Source organism: Desmodus rotundus, chromosome X, assembly GCF_022682495.2.
Source record: "Desmodus rotundus isolate HL8 chromosome X, HLdesRot8A.1, whole genome shotgun sequence".
NCBI lineage: Eukaryota > Metazoa > Chordata > Mammalia > Chiroptera > Phyllostomidae > Desmodus > Desmodus rotundus.
The window spans coordinates 35,912,667-35,934,533 of NC_071400.1; the positions used below are offsets into that span (position 1 = coordinate 35,912,667).

The 21,867-nt window shown below is 36.1% G+C and overlaps 1 protein-coding gene across 4 annotated transcripts in view; it reads left to right on the forward strand.

Moving 5' to 3' along the window:
- DIAPH2 (diaphanous related formin 2) overlaps positions 1-21,867 on the forward strand; it is an 876,560-nt gene that overhangs the window by 541,844 nt on the left and 312,849 nt on the right. For all 4 annotated transcript variants that reach the window (XM_053916890.1, XM_053916891.1, XM_053916892.1 and 1 more), the window contains one exon: positions 3,696-3,820. In XM_053916890.1, coding sequence (XP_053772865.1) covers positions 3,696-3,820 — 125 coding nt within the window. The remainder of the gene's footprint in view (positions 1-3,695; positions 3,821-21,867) is intronic.

Consider the following 21,867-nt stretch of genomic DNA (forward strand, 5'->3'; position numbering starts at 1 on the left):
TGATAAATCTGAAAATCCAATGACAGTGAAGCAACACCACCTACATAACACATTTTGGACAAAGGAGAAAAGGGGGGAAGAGGGTAATAGGTTTCAGAAGTGAGAATGGGCCATTTCCAGGTAGTTGAGGAAGAGTAGAATGTACATGGCAAGAAAATTCTTTCAAGGCAACCCGGAAACAATGGGACACAGGGGTTAGCTAGCTAACGTGCCCCTGCCTTGTTATCCCCTTCATTCAAATTAGGCAAGGCAACAGCCTATGATTCCCTTCCTGAAGCAGGTTTTTCTGTCTGAATCTCTTGGGCAGGAAAAAAGGGAGGGTTGAAGTTTCTTTCTGCATCTTGGTTCTTAATAAACAGCTTAAAATCAATACCCCAAAAGGCAGCATCAGGGTGGCAAAACTGATTCCCTTCAGTGACTATGACACTTTGTAACCTCAGTTTTTAAAACCTGAAGGGCTGGTCCAAATCCCCTTTGATGTCACTTCTAACTCTAAGATACCATAATTCAACCAAATTTAAAGGTATACATTTTCTATAATGGTATTGTTTCTATAGTGTGGCCACAGATTTACATGTGGGCTAAAATCCTTGCATTAGTATAATTCCAGTATTTCATTCTTTTTTCAACATAACATTAACAATTCATTAGAGGGGAAAAATAGAGGAGCCTAATAAAGAAAGGTGTTCCTTCTCTTTCTTATCTCAATTCCATACTTTCTTATTTTTCTAAGCATCTCCTTCAACCCTATGCAAATAATTAGGCAGATGCCGACTTTCTGCTTCCTTTCCACACTTACACCATAATTGATATGGTAACTTTCAGTCACTATGACTGTATCTAACCTCTGAATGCACATTCAGTTGCAGAAATGGGCATAAATTTAAATCTGAACCAAAACTTCTTGAGATATACATGATCATTCAACAAATATTTATTGAGGGAAAAGCAAAGAATTAGATATGGATCTTACCATTAAGTAGCTTTAGGTTTTATAGTGGAGACTGGGTTAATGTACAGAACAATAAAAAAAAATCCCATTCAAAGCAGAAACTAATATGTGGAAGATCACTTAAATAAAAGTGCCTATGTAAGTGGTAGAGAATTTAGACTAGAGCATTGCAGGGACTCACTGAGAACTGAGGATCTGACATGTGAAATTGAGGATGACAAATATCTGGAAAGTAGTGTTTTATTCAGAGTTTAACTTTTGGGTAAAAAGCAATATCACTGGATTAAAAATATTGTTATTTGAGATATTTGGACTTTTGTGTACATGACAATTTGCTGAGACTATTTCTGTATTTAACAAAGGATGAATCCTCCTCCTCATCCTCTTTTTACTACTAGACTTACTACTGCTCTTAGGAGGAGGATCACTATTGTGGCCTAAGTCACAATAGTAATTGACCTTTGGGTATTTTGTTTTTTGCAGAAAGTTCTGATGTATTTATTTCTTCTAGGCAACCAACATGACATAAACAACTTGTCAATTTTATATCTTCAGTTTTTCAATTAAGCAAATGGGTAAGGAGAAATCTTGTGAATAATTAGCAAGAATTAAGCAGAAAAACCCTCATTGAAAAAGTAATTCAGTTTTAAAGTCAGAGAGAATGATTTCCTCCACAGCTAACTCATCCCTTAAATACAGCAAGGAATGATTGCTAAGCCATTAGCAAATTTTTGGCAAGCAAAGCTCTCTTAGACTTCTTCAATAAGTAGTAATTTTCAAGCTCTTTGGATCTAAGTAAGTGGCAAAAAAATTGTACAGAACTGTTTGAACTGACAGATTAATAAGAAAAAAGATGTCTTTAGTGTTGGTACTTGATTGTTCAGTTTCTTGAACTTCCATGTATACAAGATTTGTCTGGAAAAAGTCCAGCCATTGTTAATGTAACAAGAGTGGTTTGCACAACATCAGTGTGACCTGGTAGCCAAGGAGAGAGAAGTGGAATGCACATGCGTGAACAATGACAACTTCACTGTAGTGGTCAGTAGGGGTGGTAGACACTGTTGAGTGAGCATGTATACTGTGTGGCTGTCACATTCAAAATGACTGAGCAAGCAGAGCAATGAATCTGCATCAAATTTTGCATTAAGCTTGAACATTTCTCTGTGGAAACTACTCGGATGATTCAGAAGGCCGCAGTTATGGGCAACTGGTGATTGGCCGCTTCATCACGATAGTGCGTCCATGGATGTATAATATCTCAATGCAGAGTTTTTTTTGGCAAAACATCAAATCATCCAGGTGACTCAGTCCCCCTACAGCCCAGATTTAGTGCCCTGTGACTTCTGGGTTTTCCCAAAACTAAAATCACCTTTGAAAAGGAAGAGATTTCAGATCATCAATAAGATTCAGGAAAATATGATGGGCCAGCTGATGGCGATTGGAAGAACTGTGTGAGGTTCTAAGGTGCCTACTTTGAAGGAGACTGAGCAGTCTTTCTCCTGTGTACAGTGTTTCTTGTGTCTTGTACCATCTTTAATGAATGTCTCTGTTTTTCATAGTATATAGCTGGATACCTTCTGGACAGGCCTTGTATAAGGGAATTTCTTCTCATGGAGTCATAAATATGTGATCAGTGTGAGCGTTTTGTATAAGGAGAGTTTTGCCAAAATTTGTCAGGGGGTTGATTTTGTCACATGTTGAATTTTTCATTGCAATTCTGATATGCCTCAGAATGCGACTGAAATTTACTTTAAAAATTTTGGTATTATTTTATTTATGTTTCATAGTTCTTTGCTGAAAAACACAGTGTTTTTGAGGTCTGAATTTAAGAACCCATGTCACAGGCTACCTACCAAATCATAATACCTACCTTGTCTTTTCAACTAGAACCCTGGCAAATGCCATTGATATCCATAGAAATGTCTTCATACCTAATTGGTTGTCATGTAGTAATAGACTATCTATCTATAAAAAAGTATTAGTTTTTTAGATGCCTCTCTGAAAAGAAGGCATCATGAGAGATCTGGAAAGTGTATTTAGGAGCAATTTCAATACAATACTTAAAATCATTGGTAGTCAGTGAGGAGAGAAAAAGAAAAGTGCAGAGAATGTTCTGGGTAACTAAAACAACTGATGATAGTATTGGGAGGCACGCTGAAAGTTTCTGGGTATGTATGTGAATATGTGTTTGCTGGATTTTGCTCTAAATTCTCTATATGTATTAACAGTTATTTTTAATCTCTCTGAGTATGAAAAGTACTAAACAATGGAACTTTTAGCATAGATCTTTTTTTCTACAACCTAGCATACTTCAACAAAAGAAAAATATTTCATCCTTTTCTGTAATTTAACCTAAATTATTTATAAAGTCAAGAACATGCACTGATAAAATAAGATCTCTTTGAACCTTAGTTTCTCTTTAATCTTCAAATTAGATTTAAAGAATGAAATATTAGAAATTTCATCAATAAATTTAAATAGGAATACATTCATTTGAACTAGTGGGTGAAGAAAATGGTGACATTCTCATATTAAACCTGAAAATTGGGTATATTATGTTACGCATTTCACTTACCTTATGGAGAGTAGAATTTTTATGAGCAGTGATTCAAAAAAAAATGTGAGTTGACTTCATGGAACTCTTTTCCACATTAAAAAATACTTTAACTGATGCAGTTTTCTTTTAGTCTTTTTCTGGAATACCTGGTAACATATCCTAAGGGCTTTGCATATTGTTCTTCAGTTTCAGCTCAGATTCTCAAGAGCAACCTTGCAGCAATGGAACAACAAATTGTTCATCTGGAACGTGACCTGAAGAAATTCCCCCAAACAGAAAATCAACATGATAAATTTGTGGAGAAGATGACGATATCCTTTATTTAAACATTTTGTTTATTTGTTAGTTTGTGTGTGTGTGTATGTGTGTGTGTGTATGTACTTTCTGGTTAGTTCCAATCTTATTAGGTTCACACTGGATGAATTTTTGTAAAGAATGTTTTTATATTAATAGCACAAACTTTAGTTCATGATGTTTTGAACCAGGTACAGTAGCCAAGGGAACAATTATATAAGAAAACAGTGCCATTTCTCAAAGAAGAATTTTATTTGAAGTCCCACAAGACATGCAAGGTAAGTCTTATGAGGCTTGATTAGACCTAAACCAAAACAAAACAAAGAATCTCCTTATGTAACCATTTGCTTACAGGAAATTATCAAGGGGAGGAAATTTATTTTGGTCAGAGATTTTTTATCTTTATTATGTGTGCAGTTTTTTTTTCCCTGAAGGCATGCATGGATTTTCAAGGGCAGAGGATGGCTAATATCAGTATACTAAAAGGATTGTGAAGGATAAAATGGATGCATGGATGAATAGATGAATTGATAAATAGATTTATATTAAAATAAATCACAGTAGCTATCTATACAACATTAAGCATTTTCTGATAAATAAATGGTTTTAAGCTTTCATTTTAAATATGTTATATCCATATACATTACAGAAATATATGAAAAGGAAACTTGAGAACTAGTATTTAGTTTGAATTGTTTAATTTTAAATCTGGTTTCTAAGACAAACTACATTAGAGCTGTATTTTTTTTTTTTCAACTTGGTTTTCAAAAGTTAAAGCCATATCATACTCCTCTGGGTTTAAGGAAATATCTCGAACTGCAGATTGATTCACTATTTTATATCTCTAGAGGGAATAAATACTGTAAATTATTTATCTGATAATAAGTAAATTCCTTCAATAACTATATGGCAGTCACCTTGTTTCAAGGTTAAACCCAGTGACTTTTTCTTCTCAAATATGCTTTCTCTCCTGCCTAATTTGTAAGTTACTGTGTGGAACATGAATTGCCTGAGAATGGCAATTTAGATTTACATTAAATTTTTTTTATTCATTGTTAGATTTTTGGCTCATAAATTAATGTTGTTTTGTGTGATCCTTCAGTGATGCTGAGTACTTTTATAAAGAGGAATATTGTAAACAAATTTGTGGGTGATTGGAGGTAGAAATCCTCAGAAATAACCTTGGATTACATAACTGCCCACAGTGGGATACTTAATGTGGAGATTTAGCTTTATTGCTGATTAGATTAGTCTTTTGAATAGGTTATATTCAAAATATAACCTGTGGATGAATATACTGACTAAATGTTTTAGCTTTTGATTTTGGCTCTTTTTTTAAAGATTTTATTTATTTATTTTTAGAGAGAGAGGAAGGGGGGAGAAAAGGAGAGAAACACCCATGTGCAGTTGCCTCTCCCACGCTCCCTCCTGGGGACCTGGCCTGCAACCCAGGCATGTGCCCTGACTGGAATCGAATCAGCGATCCTTTGATTCACAGGCTGGTATTCAATACACTGAGCCACACCAGCCATGGCTGATTTTGGCTTTTGCATCTTATATTTTAATTAAATTTCTGATCCCTTTGTTCTTTTTCACATCTTCTTCTAAATTGGCATGTAGCCACATAACAGCTTGCGCTATTGAGGAGTCTTAGAAAAAGAAAAGTGATTTCAAACCTGCATGAACTTGGCCTGGACTCTTTTATTTTATTTCTCTCTTTGTACAGGTAATTAAGCACTTAAAAATGAAAATCCAGAGTCTTGCATATCTGCATCTTACAGATGAATGCTTGCTTATTCTTCATTTAAGTGGTATTAAAGTATGACTATTTGTCTATAAGGGTATTGTAAACTATGTTAAAATAATTTTATATATCATATTAGAAAAACAAAGAAAATATACAGCCATTTATTTTAGGAATAAAAAGTTAAAATATTGAGTAAAATTGTTTAAAAACTCCCAATTAAGTATTATAATGATAGAACTAGTGCTGAAGTTATTCTTCGTCTGGAAGACTGAATGGCAGTCTACCACTGAGAGTTTTGAATTTCTTAAAAATGACAAAGAAAGTGCATAATCATCATGTATATCTGTGTTGTATGAATTCTGGTGCCTATTTAATATTTTTCTACTGTTCTGGCACATTCAAAAGAGAAGAATATTTTATTGAGAGATACTTGATTCTGTTTTAAAATTAGAACCATGATTCTATTTCTAGTATAGGATTCTTTGTACTGAATGATCTTTCCAATGTTTCTGTCCACTGCCAATAAATTGGTTGGCTTCAGGTCACTGGCCCTTTAAATTGAAAAACTACAAGCACAGTATAGGAGTAGTTTCCCTTGAAAGTAACCATACCTACTTAAGCAGTAATCTCTTTATAAGCACTGTGAGTTCCAAAGCTGAACAAACACTGCCGCGCCTCTGGGCTTTTAGAAGAGTAGCAGTGCTATAGGTAGCAACAATGGCATGACAGCCAGAAAACATACAGATTGAATATGCAAGTTGAATCTTCACTAAATCTCTAGGTTGGGCTAAGTTCCATAGCCCCCTATGTTTACCCTTACTCTTCCCATAATATTGATTAAACACTTAAAATATGCTAGGCATTTCTAGGCCATGAAAATACAACTTTGCATAATATAGAAAACTTGACCTGTAGCTACTGACAGTCTGGCATTTCCATACTTCTCTATCTTTCTGTCCCCATGGCCATGATCATGTCTGGTGTTTTATATGCCCGTCACGATATGCAGCACCCAGCAACATGTAGACACTCAGTGAGCATGTGTCGAATCACAGAATATTAGAGCTAAGAAAATGGAGATCACCTCGTTCAAGCCATTACTTTACTTAGTACTTCAAAAGGGATATTGTTAAACAATAGTAGGCTGTGATTATAGTTATGAAATTTTTCTTCATAGAAATCTTCTCAGGAACTTAAATAACACTGACTCGCTTTTTTGGAGCATGCATGTAAAGTATAATCAGTTTTAGAAGGGATAAACCACAACTTTATAAAGTTAATGCCAAAAAATTGGACAACAACAAAAGAGTGAAACGTCTCCTATGAGTGAAATGGCCTAGACTGATTCCTGCCTCCTAAAGAACAGCCATTGGATTTAGAAGAAAGGTCATCACCTCTGTCTCCCTTTCTCTACCCCAAGTTAGTTGCTTGTTCCGCATGTGGCGGAGGAAGAAATTTTACTCTACCATTCTAGGTTTTTCCAGCTGGTCTAATAAAAAAATCAACATGAGGTAGATTAACAAGAGAAAATAACCAAATTTAATTTCATACAACATATGGGAACACCACATATATGAGAGGTTTAGAGACCAAAAGAGTAATGAGATTTATATGGCACCTTGAGCCAAGGAGTGAGGTGTCGTGCCCTGAGGCAGAGTGGAGGAATGTCATTCATAAAATTAAAAGAAAAGGCCAGATGTTTAGTAATTGGAAGTTTTGCCCTGCCCTATATATAGGTCAGAAAAAGTTATCTCTGATAGTAACTCTTACTGCACAACCCCCAATTTAAATTCTTTAAGAGAAAGGTCATTTTCTTATGGGCCCACAGGGTCTGATTGCCTTCAGCTCGAAATAATCAACATATCAAAATGTCACATCTTGAGGAGGCCTGCTCTGAGCCCCTGAATCACTCAAAAATTAGGTGAAAAGAGTAAAATAAACAAAATTAGTTGTATAAGACTACAAAACATGGAGAAATGGAAAAAATTCTCTTATAAGTCATAGTAGGGCTGCTTTAGGATAAAAAGGGATGGTCTATTGTGGATATAATAGTCATATATATATATATATATTAAAATGTGCATTGTTCAAAAATCTTGATTAAATTTTTGAAGAAATTATTTGTTTTCCTACTTTTTTTAAAAGGCATAGTTCTTAGTATTCATGCTAATATATTCATTGTAATAGTATTGGAAGTTTTTAGGTCAACTGCTTGTACTATGAATTGAAATAGAATGTATGATGTAAAGTTTATACTGTGTATCAGATATTTCCTAGTTTTTTATACATGAGCTTTTAAAAATGTTGCTATTTATCATTTTCCATGTTGGATAAAATTGACCATACTTGGGCCAGGATAACTTCAACAACCCCTAAAGTTATTTGCCATAGCCCCTTAGTTTTTTGTTCATTAATGTGCAGAGGTCACCTCATTGTAGTTTTTACGGTTACCAGGCATTATGTAGCCTGTGTTAGTGTTTTTGCGTGGGTTGCAGATATTGGTAGGGCGAGGTTCAGAATCACATATAGTTTGAAAGACTTGAAAAATAACCTGTGCTTAAGAGCTGAGAAGGGAGCATTGTGAATGAACTGCTTGCCAATCCTCAAGCTGTTCTTTTTAACTTGATATTATATGTGGATTCCAAATTTTACAAGCTCTGTCTTCTGAAGAGTTTCTCTTTATTTTTCTAAATGAAAGTATCAGTTTTACTTAGTGATCCTTCCCTTTTCTGTCACAAAAACCAATGTTAAATAGAGCTTCTTATGTTTTTCCATTACCATTTGACCCCCTTATACTCCCTTACCCCTAAAATCCCCACACTGTTATCCATGTCCATGAGTCCTTTTTCCTTTTTTGCTTAATCCCTCCACCAGCTAACCTCCCCCATGCCATACCTGTCATCCTGCTCTCTGTGAGTGTTTCTATTTTGCTTGTTAATTCAGTTTGTTCAGTAGATTCCACATATGAGTAAAATCATATGGTATTTGTTTCTCTATCTAGCTTATTTCACTTAGCATAATGCTCTCCAGTTCCATCCATGCCATTGCAAAGGGTATAAGCTCCTTCTTTCTCTCTGCTGCGTAGAATTCCATTGTGTAAATGTACCATAGTTTTTGGATCCATTCATTTGCTGGTGGGCACTTAGGTTGCTTCCAGCATTGGGCTATTGTAAATTGTGCTGCTATGAACATTGGGGTGCACAGGTTCTTTTGGAATGGCGTTTCAGGGTTCTTAGGATATAATCCCAGGAGCGGAATTGCTGGGTCAAAGGGCAGTTCCATCTTTAGTTTTCTGAGGAAATTCCATACTGTTTTCCACAGTGGCCTCACCAGTCTGCATTCCCACCAATAGTGCACTAGGGTTCCCTTTTCTATGAATCCTCTCCAACATTTGTTTGTGGATTTGTTTATGTTGGCCATTCTGACTGCTGTGAGATGGTACCTCATTGTGGATTTAATTTGCATCTCTCTGATGGCTAGTGATGCTGAGCATCTTTTCATATGTCTCTGGGCCCTCTGTATGTCTTCCTTGGATAAGTGTCTGTTCAAGTCCTTTGCCCAGTTTTTAATTGGGTTGCTTGTCTTCCTGGAGTGGAGTCGTGTGAATTCATGATATATTTTGGAGATCAAACCCTTGTCTGATGTATCATTGGCAAATATGTTTTCCCATACAGTTTGTTCTTTTTTCATTCCAATGCTGTTTTCTTTAGACGTGCAAAAGACATTTATTTTGATGAGACCCCATTTGTTTATCCCTTCATTCACGTCCCTTGCTCTAGGGGACATATCAGTGAAAATGTTGCTGCGTGGAATATCTGAGATTTACCTGCCTGTATTCTCCTCTTCGACTTTTATGGTGTCAATACTTATATTTAAGTCTTTTATCCACCTTGAATTTATTTTTGTGTATGGTGTAAGTTGGTGATCGAGTTTCATTTTTTTGCATGTAGCTGTCCTGATCTCCCAACACCATTTGTTCAACAGGCTGTTTTTGCTCCATTTTATGCTCCTGCCCCCTTTGTCTCATATTAATTGACCGTAGAAACTTGAGTTTATTTCTGGGCATTCCATTCTCTTCTATTGGTCTATGTGTCTCTTTTTATGCCAGTACCAGACTGTTTCAATTACAGTGGCCTGGTAGTATAGTTTTATATCAGGTATTGTGACCCCTCCTGCTTTTTTCTTTCTCAGAATTACCGTGGCTATTTGGGGTTGTTTATGGTTCCATATAGATTTTTTAAATGTTCTATATATGTGAAATATGTCATTGGTATTTTAATATGGATTGCATTGAATCTATAAATTGCTTTGGGTAATGTGGGCCTTTTGATGATGTTAGTTCTTCCAATCCATAAATACACTATATCAGTTGAGCTTCTTATACCTTTAAATATTTGTGGTGATCCATTCTTAACATCTTATACTGTCTAAAAGCACATTAAACACAATGTTAACCATACTGCTTATATATTGTTGACAAACTTCTTACCACATTTACTCACATAGATTTTGTTAATGGCAGGGCTGTCTGTTGTACCAAATCACGTTAGTATTTTGATTGACTGCTGGCTAAATCATTTAACCAACTGGAGGACAGGGAATGACTGAGCAGCTGGGGCACCATTAACACTTGACAAGAAGAGTTGACAGAATGTTAATGATATTAACACCCTGTCAACTAATATCAATGCCTTGGGGTTTCTTCATACTATGAGGGAGAGACATTTGAAGTGTTTAAAAATGTAGTTACTGAGTAAGCACATTGTATTTACAAGATAATTCGAAAGAGATTTAGATTCTGCTCTGCACTGTAATAATGTTAATTTTTTCTTATTCTTTATTAAGAGAATGATTTCTAAAAATTTGAAAAAGTTCACATGTTATTCAACCAATGTTACATTAATTATGTTTGAGAACATGCTAGTAACAGGCTTTAGTGAGATGATGATCCACACTTTGTAATGTAAATGCTATATGAAATTGACAAAACAAAATCAAAAAGAACCCTCAAGAACAAAGCCTTTGCTCTTTTTCCTTTTCTTTTCTTTCTGGTTTCCTTTTCTTTTCTTTTTTTTTTTGTGTGTGTGTGTGTGTGTAAGTGTACTACAGGAAGTCAGGCTATTTGCTAGCTCCTTATGAAGAATGGATAACTAAAGACTAGATTGGAAGGAAAGTTCCCCTGGCCCTGGCTCTTGAGTTTTCTTATGTTCAATTGCCTGCTGATCTCAGACTAAAAAAATTAGGAAGTTCAAAGCAAAACTTTTTTTAATGAGAATGTTCTGGAAGATAGGTTTCAGGATTAAGGAAAGCAAAACAAAAACAAAAATGAGAGCGTGGTCAGTAGTGGAGATAATGCATACATTTAAAAGCCTAATGTTCTAGAAAAGCATGTGGATAATCTACTGCTTTGAAAGATATATTCTTCATAATGGTATTGGGAATTTTTTTCAATTTGTACATTGTTTTGAAATAAATAGTATAATTATTTATACTAATAATAAACATAAAAGAGATAATAGAATAGTACTAATAGTAACTGTTTAGTGAAAGTGCTTGGAATATGAATATATATATTATATGTCTGTCCACAAAGTATCCAGCCATGCAATATGAAAAATAGAGACATTTATTGAAGAAGATACAAGGTAGAAGAAACACTGTGCATAGATCAATGATGCCTCAGTCCCCTTCAGAGTAGGCACCTTGGGACCTCACTCAGTTCTGTCAATCGCCATCAGCTACCCTGTCATATTTTCCTGAATCTCATGGATCGTCTGACATCTCTTCCTTTTCAAAGGTTATTTTAGTTTTGGGAAAAGCCAGAAGTTGCAGGACACCAAATCTGGGCTGTAGGGGGGCGGAGTCGCCTGGGTGATTTCATGTTTTGCCAAAACACTCTGCATGAGACATGATGCATGTACAGATGCATTGTTGTGATGAAGCTGCCAATCACCAGTTGCCCATAGCTGTGGCCTTGTCGATCATACAGATAGTTTCTGTGGAGGAATGTTGAAGCTTAATGAAAAATTTGATGCAGATTCGTTGCTGTACTCTCTGAGTCATTTTTAATGCAACGGCCACACAGTACATTTGCTCACTCAACAGCTTCTACCACCCCCACTGACTAGTACAATGAAGTCATCATTGTTCACACATGTGCATTCCAATCCACTCTCCTTGTCTGCCAGGTTACATCAGTGTCAAGGGAACCATTCTTATAGTAACAATGGCTGCACTTTTTCTGGGTAGACTATATATATAATCTCACATATATACATATAAATGTATATATATAATCTCAAGTGATTTTTAAAGGAACCTTAAAACGTGGGCACATTTTTACCCCATTTTACATATGTGAATGTTGAGGCTACAGAGTTCTGTAGTTCAACTGCATATGTGAGATCCTGTACATAATAAGTCCAGTTAAAGAGTGTGGAAGAGAAAGAGTTGTCTCTACAGGCATCATGGTTCCATTGGCTGGTCTATTAATTAAAACTATACAAGACAGATTGACAAGAGAAAATGTCCATATTTTTTTTGCAGTGTTTTTTTTTAATATATTTATTGATTATGCTATTACAGTTGTCCCATTTCCCCCCCCCCCGCTCCACTCCATCCTGCCCACCCCCTCCCTCCCACATTCCCCCCCCATAGTTCATGTCCATGGGTCATACTTATAAGTTCTTTGGCTTCTACATTTCCTACGCTATTTTTACCCTCCCCCTGTCTATTTTCCACCTATCATCTATGCTACTTATTCTCTGTACCTTTACCCCCCTCTCCCCCTCCCACTCCCTTATTGACAACCCTCATGTTCTAGTTGTTTGCCTAGTTTGCTCTCGTTTTTGTTTTAGGTGTGGTCGTTAATAACTGTGAGTTTGCTGTCATTTTTACTGTTCCTATTTTTGATCTTCTTTTTCTTAGGTAACTCCCTTTAACATTTCATATAATAAGGGCTTGGTGATGATGAGCTTCTTTAACTTGACCTTATCTGAGAAGCACTTTATCTTCCCTTCCATTCTAAGTGATAGCTTTGCTGGATACAGTAATCTTGGATGTAGGTCCTTGCGTTTAATCTTGGGTAATGTAATTATGATGTGCCTTGGTGTGTTCCTCCTTGGGTCCAGCTTCTTTGGGACTCTCTGAGCTTCCTGGACTTCCCAGAAGTCTATCTCCTTTGCCAGATCGGGGAAGTTCTCCTTCATTATTTGTTCAAATAAGTTTTCAATTTTTTGTTCTTCCTCTTCTCCTTCTGGCACCCCTATAATTCGGATGTTGGAATGTTTCAAGGTGTCCTGGAGGTTCCTAAGCCTCTCCTCATTTTTCCAAGTTCTTGTTTCTTCATTCTTTTCTGGTTGGATGTTTGTTTCTTCCTTCTGGTCAATACCATTGATTTGAGTCCCAGTTTCCTTCTCATCACTATTGGTTCCCTGTACATTTTCCTTTGTTTCTCTTAGCATAGGATTCATTTTTTCATCTGTTTTTCGAACAGATTCAACCAATTCTGTGAGTGTCTTGATAACCAGTGTTTTGAACTGTGCATCCGATAGGTTGGCTATCTCTTCGTCGCTTAGTTGTATTTTTTCAGGACTTTGAAGTGTTCTGTCATTTGGGCCTTTTTTTTTGTTTGTTTGTCTTGGCGAGTCTGTTACTTTAAGGGGCGGAGCCTTAGGTGTTCACTGGGGCGGGGTAATGCTGGTGGCTGCGCTGTGATGCTGTACATGGGGGAGGGGCCGAGTGCGAGCAATGGCGCCCGCCTCACTCTCCTCCGGATTTCAATCTTTCACTCCGCTACCCACAATCAAACTGGGCCCCTCTGGTGCTGGTTCCCGAGTAAGTGGGCCTGTGCACACTCTAGGCCCCTGTGGGTCTCTCCAACAACCTCTCCTGTGAGGCTGGGAGTCTCTCCTGCTGCCGCCCCAACCCCCAGGGGCGTTTTCAATCAGAGGTTAGAGGCTTTATTTCCCTGCGCTGGAGCCCTGGGTTGCGCGGTCTGCTTCGCTCCCCGCCGTTGCTCAGGTTTATCTGTGGGCGAATGTGGTGCCGCGGGGTGCTACCCGCTGCTCTGCCTGCCCCGCTCTCCGCCACTCTGAGTCCGGCCCTCTCGGTTTATCTGTGCAAATGTGGGGCCGCAGGGTCTGCTAGTGCTCGGACTGCCTGCGCCATTTGTCCCACACTCCGCCAGTCTCGGTCCCGCCACAGCCACGCGAGTCCTCCCCACCCCGGTGCCCGTCTCCGCCCCTCCTACCAGTCTGGATGAATGTTTATTTTCTGTTTCCTTGGTGTCGGTCCCCCTTGCTGTTCGATTCTCTGTCAGTTCTGGTTGTGCGAGGAGGCGCAGTGTGTCTACCTACGCCGCCATCTTGGTTCCTCTAGGGCTCGAAAATGTCCATATTTAATACATATGCAATCATGGGAACCCCACACACTGCATTGTTACAGGCAGAAAAGGAAAATGGAGGATGATGACATTCTGAGCTAAGGAAGACCTTGAGGGTTCAGAGGGCAGGAAGGTCATTGCAGGATGATAAGAAGAGTGCATATAAGTAATTAGAAGTTTGCCCTGCCCTATAGAAAGGTCATACAAAGTTTTTTTTCTGGGGGTAACTCTTATTATGGGTAAGGTCCCTAATTGAAATTATTTAAGGGAGAGGTAAAAATATCTCTTGAGCCCGCAGGGCCTTGATTGCTTTCCACTCTAAATAATCCACATGCCAAAGTGGCATATCTTGGGAAGGCCTGTTCTGAACACCTACAAGGGCCGGGACTGAAGCGTTATGTTTGTAACCGTGGTATTGTGCTGCCTCTGAGATCACAAGGCTTTGTAAATCAGAGATGAACTGAACATTTGCTCACTGTGAAATTATTGCTTTCTTTCCAATCTCACTCAGATGGGAAATATTTTCTTTTTGAAAGGTTTGTAAGCTAACTTTAAAATTAGCTGCTCAGTTACACCATCTCCAGAATGCCTTTCCTAGTTATAGCAATCAAAATTAATTTCCCTGTCCCTTATGTTTCCATGTATATTTAATACTTTTTTTGTACTTGCAGACTTGCCTATACTCTACTTATATGCATATATGTTTTTCACACTGGGTTTTAAAATCTTTTCAGATACATACTCTTATTCACCTTTGAGTACTCTACAACAAAAAGAACACAATGATTTTTACAAAGGTGTCTTAAAAATATTTAAGTACATTAATGTTTATTGTACAATGATTAATGTTAAACAACATTCTGGCAAGTAAAGAGAAAGCATTAGCTATATGTCGTCCTGGGATAACTGCAGTTTGACAGAAGAAAGGGGACTAACATATTTCTAATGTTATTCCTTTCTTATGTTTTGATTTAAAATGCAGGTATTTATTAGGAATTATCTCTTAAACTCTTAGAAATCACATTCTAAGAAACTGTCTGAATGGAGCATATATATATTTTTAGTATCAGTCAGCACAAACATTTTCTATTTGAAGACTTTTGCTTGTTTGAACTTCAGCCTGAAATTACATAGACTATGAGCTATATTTTCCAAACTTCATTTATGGAATTGATAGACATTTTATGCGTGTTGGCAATGGTGAGAAAAGAATATATTGCTAAATTAAAGGATACAAAAACATTTTCAGGCCACTAGAATCTCAACTGGAATATCATCTTTTTTCATAACCTACAGTTAGACAATTTGTCTGAATGAGTTAATGTACTCCCAACCTGACAAACCCTCATCTTTCCCAACTGAAGCTAAATTATAAGTGATTAAAACCTTTTTTTCTGGGATTTACTTATATTGATTATAAATGGTATATTGAAAAAGCTTAAAAAAAGTAAATGATCCACTATGGTTATATTTTTGGTGTATGCATGTATCCTAGACAACATATAGCACATACATATGTCATCTATATAGATACAGATGCAATTTGAAGCCATTTTGATATTCACAAGAGCATAAATGGAGTGTCATAGCAAGGAATCTTTGAGTTTGTTTTTTAATAAATGTTTTTATTTTCAATTATGAAGGACAAGCATGGCATGTTAAATATACACAGTTTATAGGCAATGATGGTGATATTAGTGTAGCTATTCAACTAATATACTCTTGTAGCAAAATCTCAATCATTTACTATTTTCATAATGTAAAAATATATCAGTATCTTTTTCTATAATAGAAATCTGTTTAGTTATTTCTACTTAGAATCTGTGATATAGCTTATGAAAATTATAGCAAATAAACAGCTTTTTATTTAACATTCCCTGTTCTTTTCATCTGGTTTTAAACTTTAAGATATATATAGTAAGTGAAATAGTTTTATAAGGTGGAGACTAAGAAATTTTATAAATGTAAGGAAAAACATGTCATTAATTTTAGTAATCATGCAATGCTACTTTCTTTTGTGTTGCAAATGTAAAATAGGATAATCTATTACTTTGTTTCAATTCATGAATAAAGTTAGAACTGAAGGGAAATATATAACATACATCACTGAATTTATCCAGTTGAACTTGCATGGTGGACATACCCACACATGCACACACCTCATAAGACAAACCCTTAGAATTATTATCATCTTGAGATTATTACCTCTTAGCTACTAGTTTAAAACTAAGACACTCAACCAATGGTGACAATGGAAAATAAATGCAAGTTTTAAAGATAGAACTATAGAAAAGCTTTCCCAATACTATCCGGAGAAGAATATGATCCAGTCTCAACTGATGTTTGGGTAAGAAAAGGCATGAGTAACTGGGTTGAAAATGGTTCCCAGGGGTGGAGGAATAAACCCATCTTCACTTTATGAAAAACAAACATTAAAGAAATGTCATTTTCTTATCTGCTAAGGCATTTTTAAATCCATGCACAGCAACTGTGTTCAATTACTGATGTCTAAATTTCTTTATTATGGACCTGACTCAAAATTTAAAGAGATCCATCCAGTTTCTTGTGACACACTGTTGGGAAGCACTCTCTCTACTTTATTTGACCCATATATACATAGCTGTTTTTGAACTTTAGTGTACTATACACATGTAGAGCATTTTTATTAATCCGTTTAAATGGGAAGATATTTGGACTGAGTAGCAATACACATAAGTTCTAGTGTTGGTCTTTGCAAGCCTAGTAAAGATGCTCGGTTTCCCCATTTGTAAAAATGAAACAGTAATACAGTAGACCGTTGGACAATGCAGGGGTTGGGGCACTGGCACCCCACCTTTAGCCAAAAATTTGTGTTGAACTTAATCAGCTCCTTAAAACCTCAATTGTGCCTGGCTGGTGTGGCTCAGTGGATTGAGTGCCAGCCTACAAACCAAAGGGTCACCAGTTTGAATCCCAGTCAGGGCACATGCCTGGGTTGTGGGCCAGGTCCCCAGTGCAGGACGCACAAGAGGCAACCACACATTGATGTTTTCTCCCTCTATTTCTCTCTCCCTTCCAGTCTCTATTAAAATAACTTTTAAAAATCTTTAAAAAAGAAAAACTCAGCAGTCCTTGGCGTCCACGAGTATTGGTTGCAGGGCTTTCCCTCTGATACCACAATTTGCATGTGCTAAAGCACCCTTAATATAAAATGTCACTGAACAGTGCATACAATCGGCCCTCCACATCCATGGATTCCCAACCAAGGATCAAAAATACCGATTTTAATCCCTGGTTGGTTGAACCCATAGATATGAAACCCAGAGATACAGAGGGCCAACTATATACTTTAACAAAATATGTATATAAGTAGATGACATAGTTCAAATCTGTGTTGTGAAAGGGTCAATTATACTCACCTACCTCACATATGTTGTAATTGCAGTAGGTATAACAATGACTTTGAATGTGCTAAATGGGAAATAATATCCCCCCAAGGAATATGTTCTTTTTTTAAAATATATAATCTTTTTTTCTATTACCATTTAATCCCCTTATAACTCCCTCCCTTCAACCATCATTATAAATAACCATGACCTGCTTTTGTCCATTTTCATTTTATCTTAAGTTATTCTTTTTTATATATAAATTCTAAGTTTCATTTTTCAAGACTGAAATGAAAAGGCACATTCTTTAAAATGTAATAAATGTAATAAATGCCTATGGAGGAAGTAGGATGCTTACACCTCATTATTCCAGTAGTTTCTAGATGTTTGGTATTAAGCAAATCCCTCCCTTTTTCACTTCAGTAGAAGAGAGAAAGAAACAACAAATGAATTTGAAGATAATTGCATACTCCATGTAAGCTGATATTGTGAACACTACGACATTTATAAAGTAAGAATAACATGTTTCCTGCTTTTAGGAAGAATGTCAGGGAGGCGAAACTAACAGAAAGAAGACAGCAACAAACAATACAAGACAATTTCAATACTAAATAAGTGTAGTGCAGGCTAAAAATCAATAGGCATTTTCAATATTACTTCCTCTCTTTTTTGGTCCATGAGACAGCATTCTGGTTTTGACCACAGATGGGAATTAAATTTGCAACTTCCTTATTTTATTGGAAATATATTTTCAATACAAGCAAGAGACCCAAATGAGAAGTATGGAAATGTATTCCAGAGCCTAATGGAAATTACTTGTGTATTATCCTTTGTTTTGCATTAGCTATCTCCCTTAGCATAGATAATTAAGAACTGGCTGTACCAACAACTCTAGGTTCAAAACTCTAGGTTCTCTAGGTTCAAAACTAAATTTCTTTCCATGTTTTTATCAGTTAATCAGCATGTAGTTATTAAGCAACTGCTGCAGAACTTAGCCCTATGCTAGTTACCATAGGATTGAAGCATTAAAATGAAGCACAGAATATTCTCTTGCTTTAAAGAACCTTAACCTTTAGTTAAGAGCATGTCTATGAGAAATAAGTCACTAAAAGGAGAATGTAATAAGTTTAATGGTCTGGCATTGATTATAAAAACATTAACAGTTGACCAGGTAGGGGAAGTGGTTTGGAACAACTTCATGGAGGAGATAAGATTCAACTCTTGCTGAGATGTAACCTCTGTGTGGAGGAAGTTTACTATATTGGTTTTGTGGTGATCATCTTTTGTAGCCCTAGTGTCTGGCACATAGTTTGGCTCAATACATGTCTGGTGAATGAATGAATGCATAATTTGCTCTCTGGTGACATTTTATTTCCAGGATATTAGAGCACTTTATAGTGGTGGTAGTTCAAAATATTTTGCTACATCCTCTCATAGGTCATGCAAAAGGTGGTTCTGTCTGACTTTGAAATTCACTTAATGTCTTTAAGCAAACACTCTCCCAAACCCCTCATTAATTATGTTTGGTTAGGTAAATATTTCAGAGATTTTGCATTTTGATAATTTGCCCACCTGAACTGTATGGAGATACACTATGATTGCATTGAAGGAGAATCAGAATTTAAGATTCAAAGTGATCAGCTAGAGTGAGCTGTTTTGTATTCACAAATAGGATTTTTTATTACTGAACTTTACATTGTTCAGTGATTCTCATTATAGAATTAAATAGCTTAGATTCACAGTGCATGCTAACAATCATTCCTTGGTTATAGGCATTGAGACGCCATATGATGGGGCATATGTGTTAGGTTATCTAACATTCGTCTAAAAACTCAGATATCAATATATAATTGACACAGAGAACTTGCCATCTGTTCTGGGTTGAATTTCCCCTTTGACCACATATCTATTCAGTCATTTATTAAAAACATATGAATGTACTTTGTGAACAAAACATATTGAATTGTTTGGTTTAAGAAATGAATAAAGACCATGGACCTTTCATTTCAGAAACATGTAAGTTTGTAAACAGAACCAACAATATACCCAAACGATTATGAGACAGTATGGGTATGATAAATGTAATATAGATGATGAAAATTTCATTTTATAAAATAATAAAACCTAGTACATCCATAGAGTTTTTGGTCTGTTTAGAGTGTTCACATACATCATCTTAGTAGCAGGTCAGAGCAGGGGAAGTTCACTTCTGACTGAAAGCTCAGGGGAAGGTTTTATGGATAGTTACAGACCAAACATGTGCACTGAGTCAGAAAAGATCAAAAATGTGTTGGAAGAACATCAAGTAGACCTGTTTGCTTGGGATAATGGAAGTTATTACTAGGAAAATGTAAAAAATTAAATTGCAAGTATCAAGAATACTGTTTAAAGAGTTTGAATAGTACTTGTTGAGTTGTAAAGAGGTGAAAGACAAATAATTTTTGTTCTCTTTCTTCTTCCTGCTTCCAAGTACCACATGGTATTTGCCTGAATGGCATGATACTTGCCACCTGCCAACTACTGACCAAAGTAAGGAGTAAAGTCCAAATCGTTTATAGTATTAGAAATATGATGTGTGTGCATGCACGTGACTCTGATGGGGCAGATTCTTTTTTTACCTTTAATAATGCATTTAATACTGCCATATAGTTTGGAGTTATACTATAGTAATAATAACATATATGTATAGTATTTTTCATTTTATAAAGCTCTTTTATCTTAGAATGCCTCCTCTGAAATTTTCCCTAAGAAAAGCTATACATTTTAAGTCTTGCACCTTGATGCTTTTTAAGATTAATTCATTCTGCAGATTTTATTTAGTGATTCTCGCTATGTGCTAGGCATTGCGTTAGGTCCTTGGAATATAGTGGTGAACAGAAAGACACGGCGTGATTGTTACCCTCAGGGAGTTTTCAGTCTGATGAAGAGTTAGACCTGAGACAACTCCACAAGTGATCGTGGCAGGTGACATGGAAGAGATTTATAATGCCATGCCAATTGATAACTTAGTTAAGCACGGCTGTCTTCAGAAGGCAGTGCTTTAGGTGAGATCTGGAGGATGGATAAGGATTTAGAAAAGAGGTGCAGAGCAGACAAATTTTTACTTCTGCCCGTTAAAAATGTTTGACCGTTTGGTACCTCCATGATGATATAGTTAGTTGCAAATCTGACACATTTAGTTCCTTGTCAATGGCCTTACTGGATTTGTGCCTTTAGCAGAGCTTTAAAGTTGGAATTACAAATCTCTGAAATTGAACCAAATACTGAGGCCATTTTATGTTGCAAAAACTGTTAACTTTTTTCCCCCAAAGTTGCTTTTACTATTGGTTAGGGATTGAATGTGGGTATTTTTGAAAAACTATGTGAGATTCTGTTGAAAATGTAAAGCTCTACTAACCCTGTGGGAGCTGGAATTTTTCAGCTAAAGAGGTTCGAATAGATTTATATATTTATCCAAACCAAACTTGGAAACCATCAGAGATTTCCCCATTACTCATTTACGTGGAGCTTAACTGCAGTGTTTTCTTCTTTCAAGATTTACTTTTTTATTTAAGTAGCTTAATTGAGAGCTATAAAAACATTGGATCAGACTTTTCAAATAAAACTGAAATATATCTGCCATGCATTAGTCCTACAAAAGAGACCCTGCTGCCTGCATTAAGTTTAGGTGTTAAAATGATGGATTTTTAACTACCAAAAGATCTAGTTTTGGATCGCGAGGTCATATGTTTGAATTGCAAGTTCATAACATCCTAGCAATCCATTTGGCTTGTGTTTGTGCATTTATTTATATATTTGTGTGTGAAATATCAAGAGTAGTGAGATTAACAATATTGATATGTTAATTGAAGGACAATTTCTGTAATTTTATTAACTCAGTCACACTACACAAGGGACATATGCCTCACTATTTGGGTTTGTGCACATATTTCATATGTTGCTTTTTATGTTTTTCATAACATAACATGCCAAGATGTGCATGAACTAATAATAGTGATAGTGATCCAAAACTCTTTGGACTTACAAATGATTGTTACCTACTTTTCTCTTCTGTAAATCATTGCTTTGCATTTACATCTTAACATTATTAAGAATAAAGTGTGCTAATACTCATCCCATCTGGAGGAAATAAAAGTATTCAGTTTTAATAAATTATCCTGAACCCAGAAATTCAGGGTAACAAAATGATAATTTCTAGTTACACCAATAAATACTGAAGTACAAAGGCATTGTATCGGTTAATCTTGCGTGTCCCTTCCAGTTCTAAAAAGTTTTTATATTTATAATTCAATGTAGTATATCCATCCTTGTTCCAGTCAATCATTGAATGCATGAATGTTGACTTAATTACCTCCCAGGTTCGTTTTACCAGTATTGATACTGTAATACTGTAACATTATTCCTACTGGTTATTCCTACACTGGTAACAAACTCATCTAGTCATTTAGCAAATATTTATGAAATACCTACTATATGCCAAGCCCTATATTTTTCACTGAGGATTTATTGATGTGAAACTTCAAACTAATGTTTGAATGTATAGACTAGTGCAGTGAAACTTACTTTCTT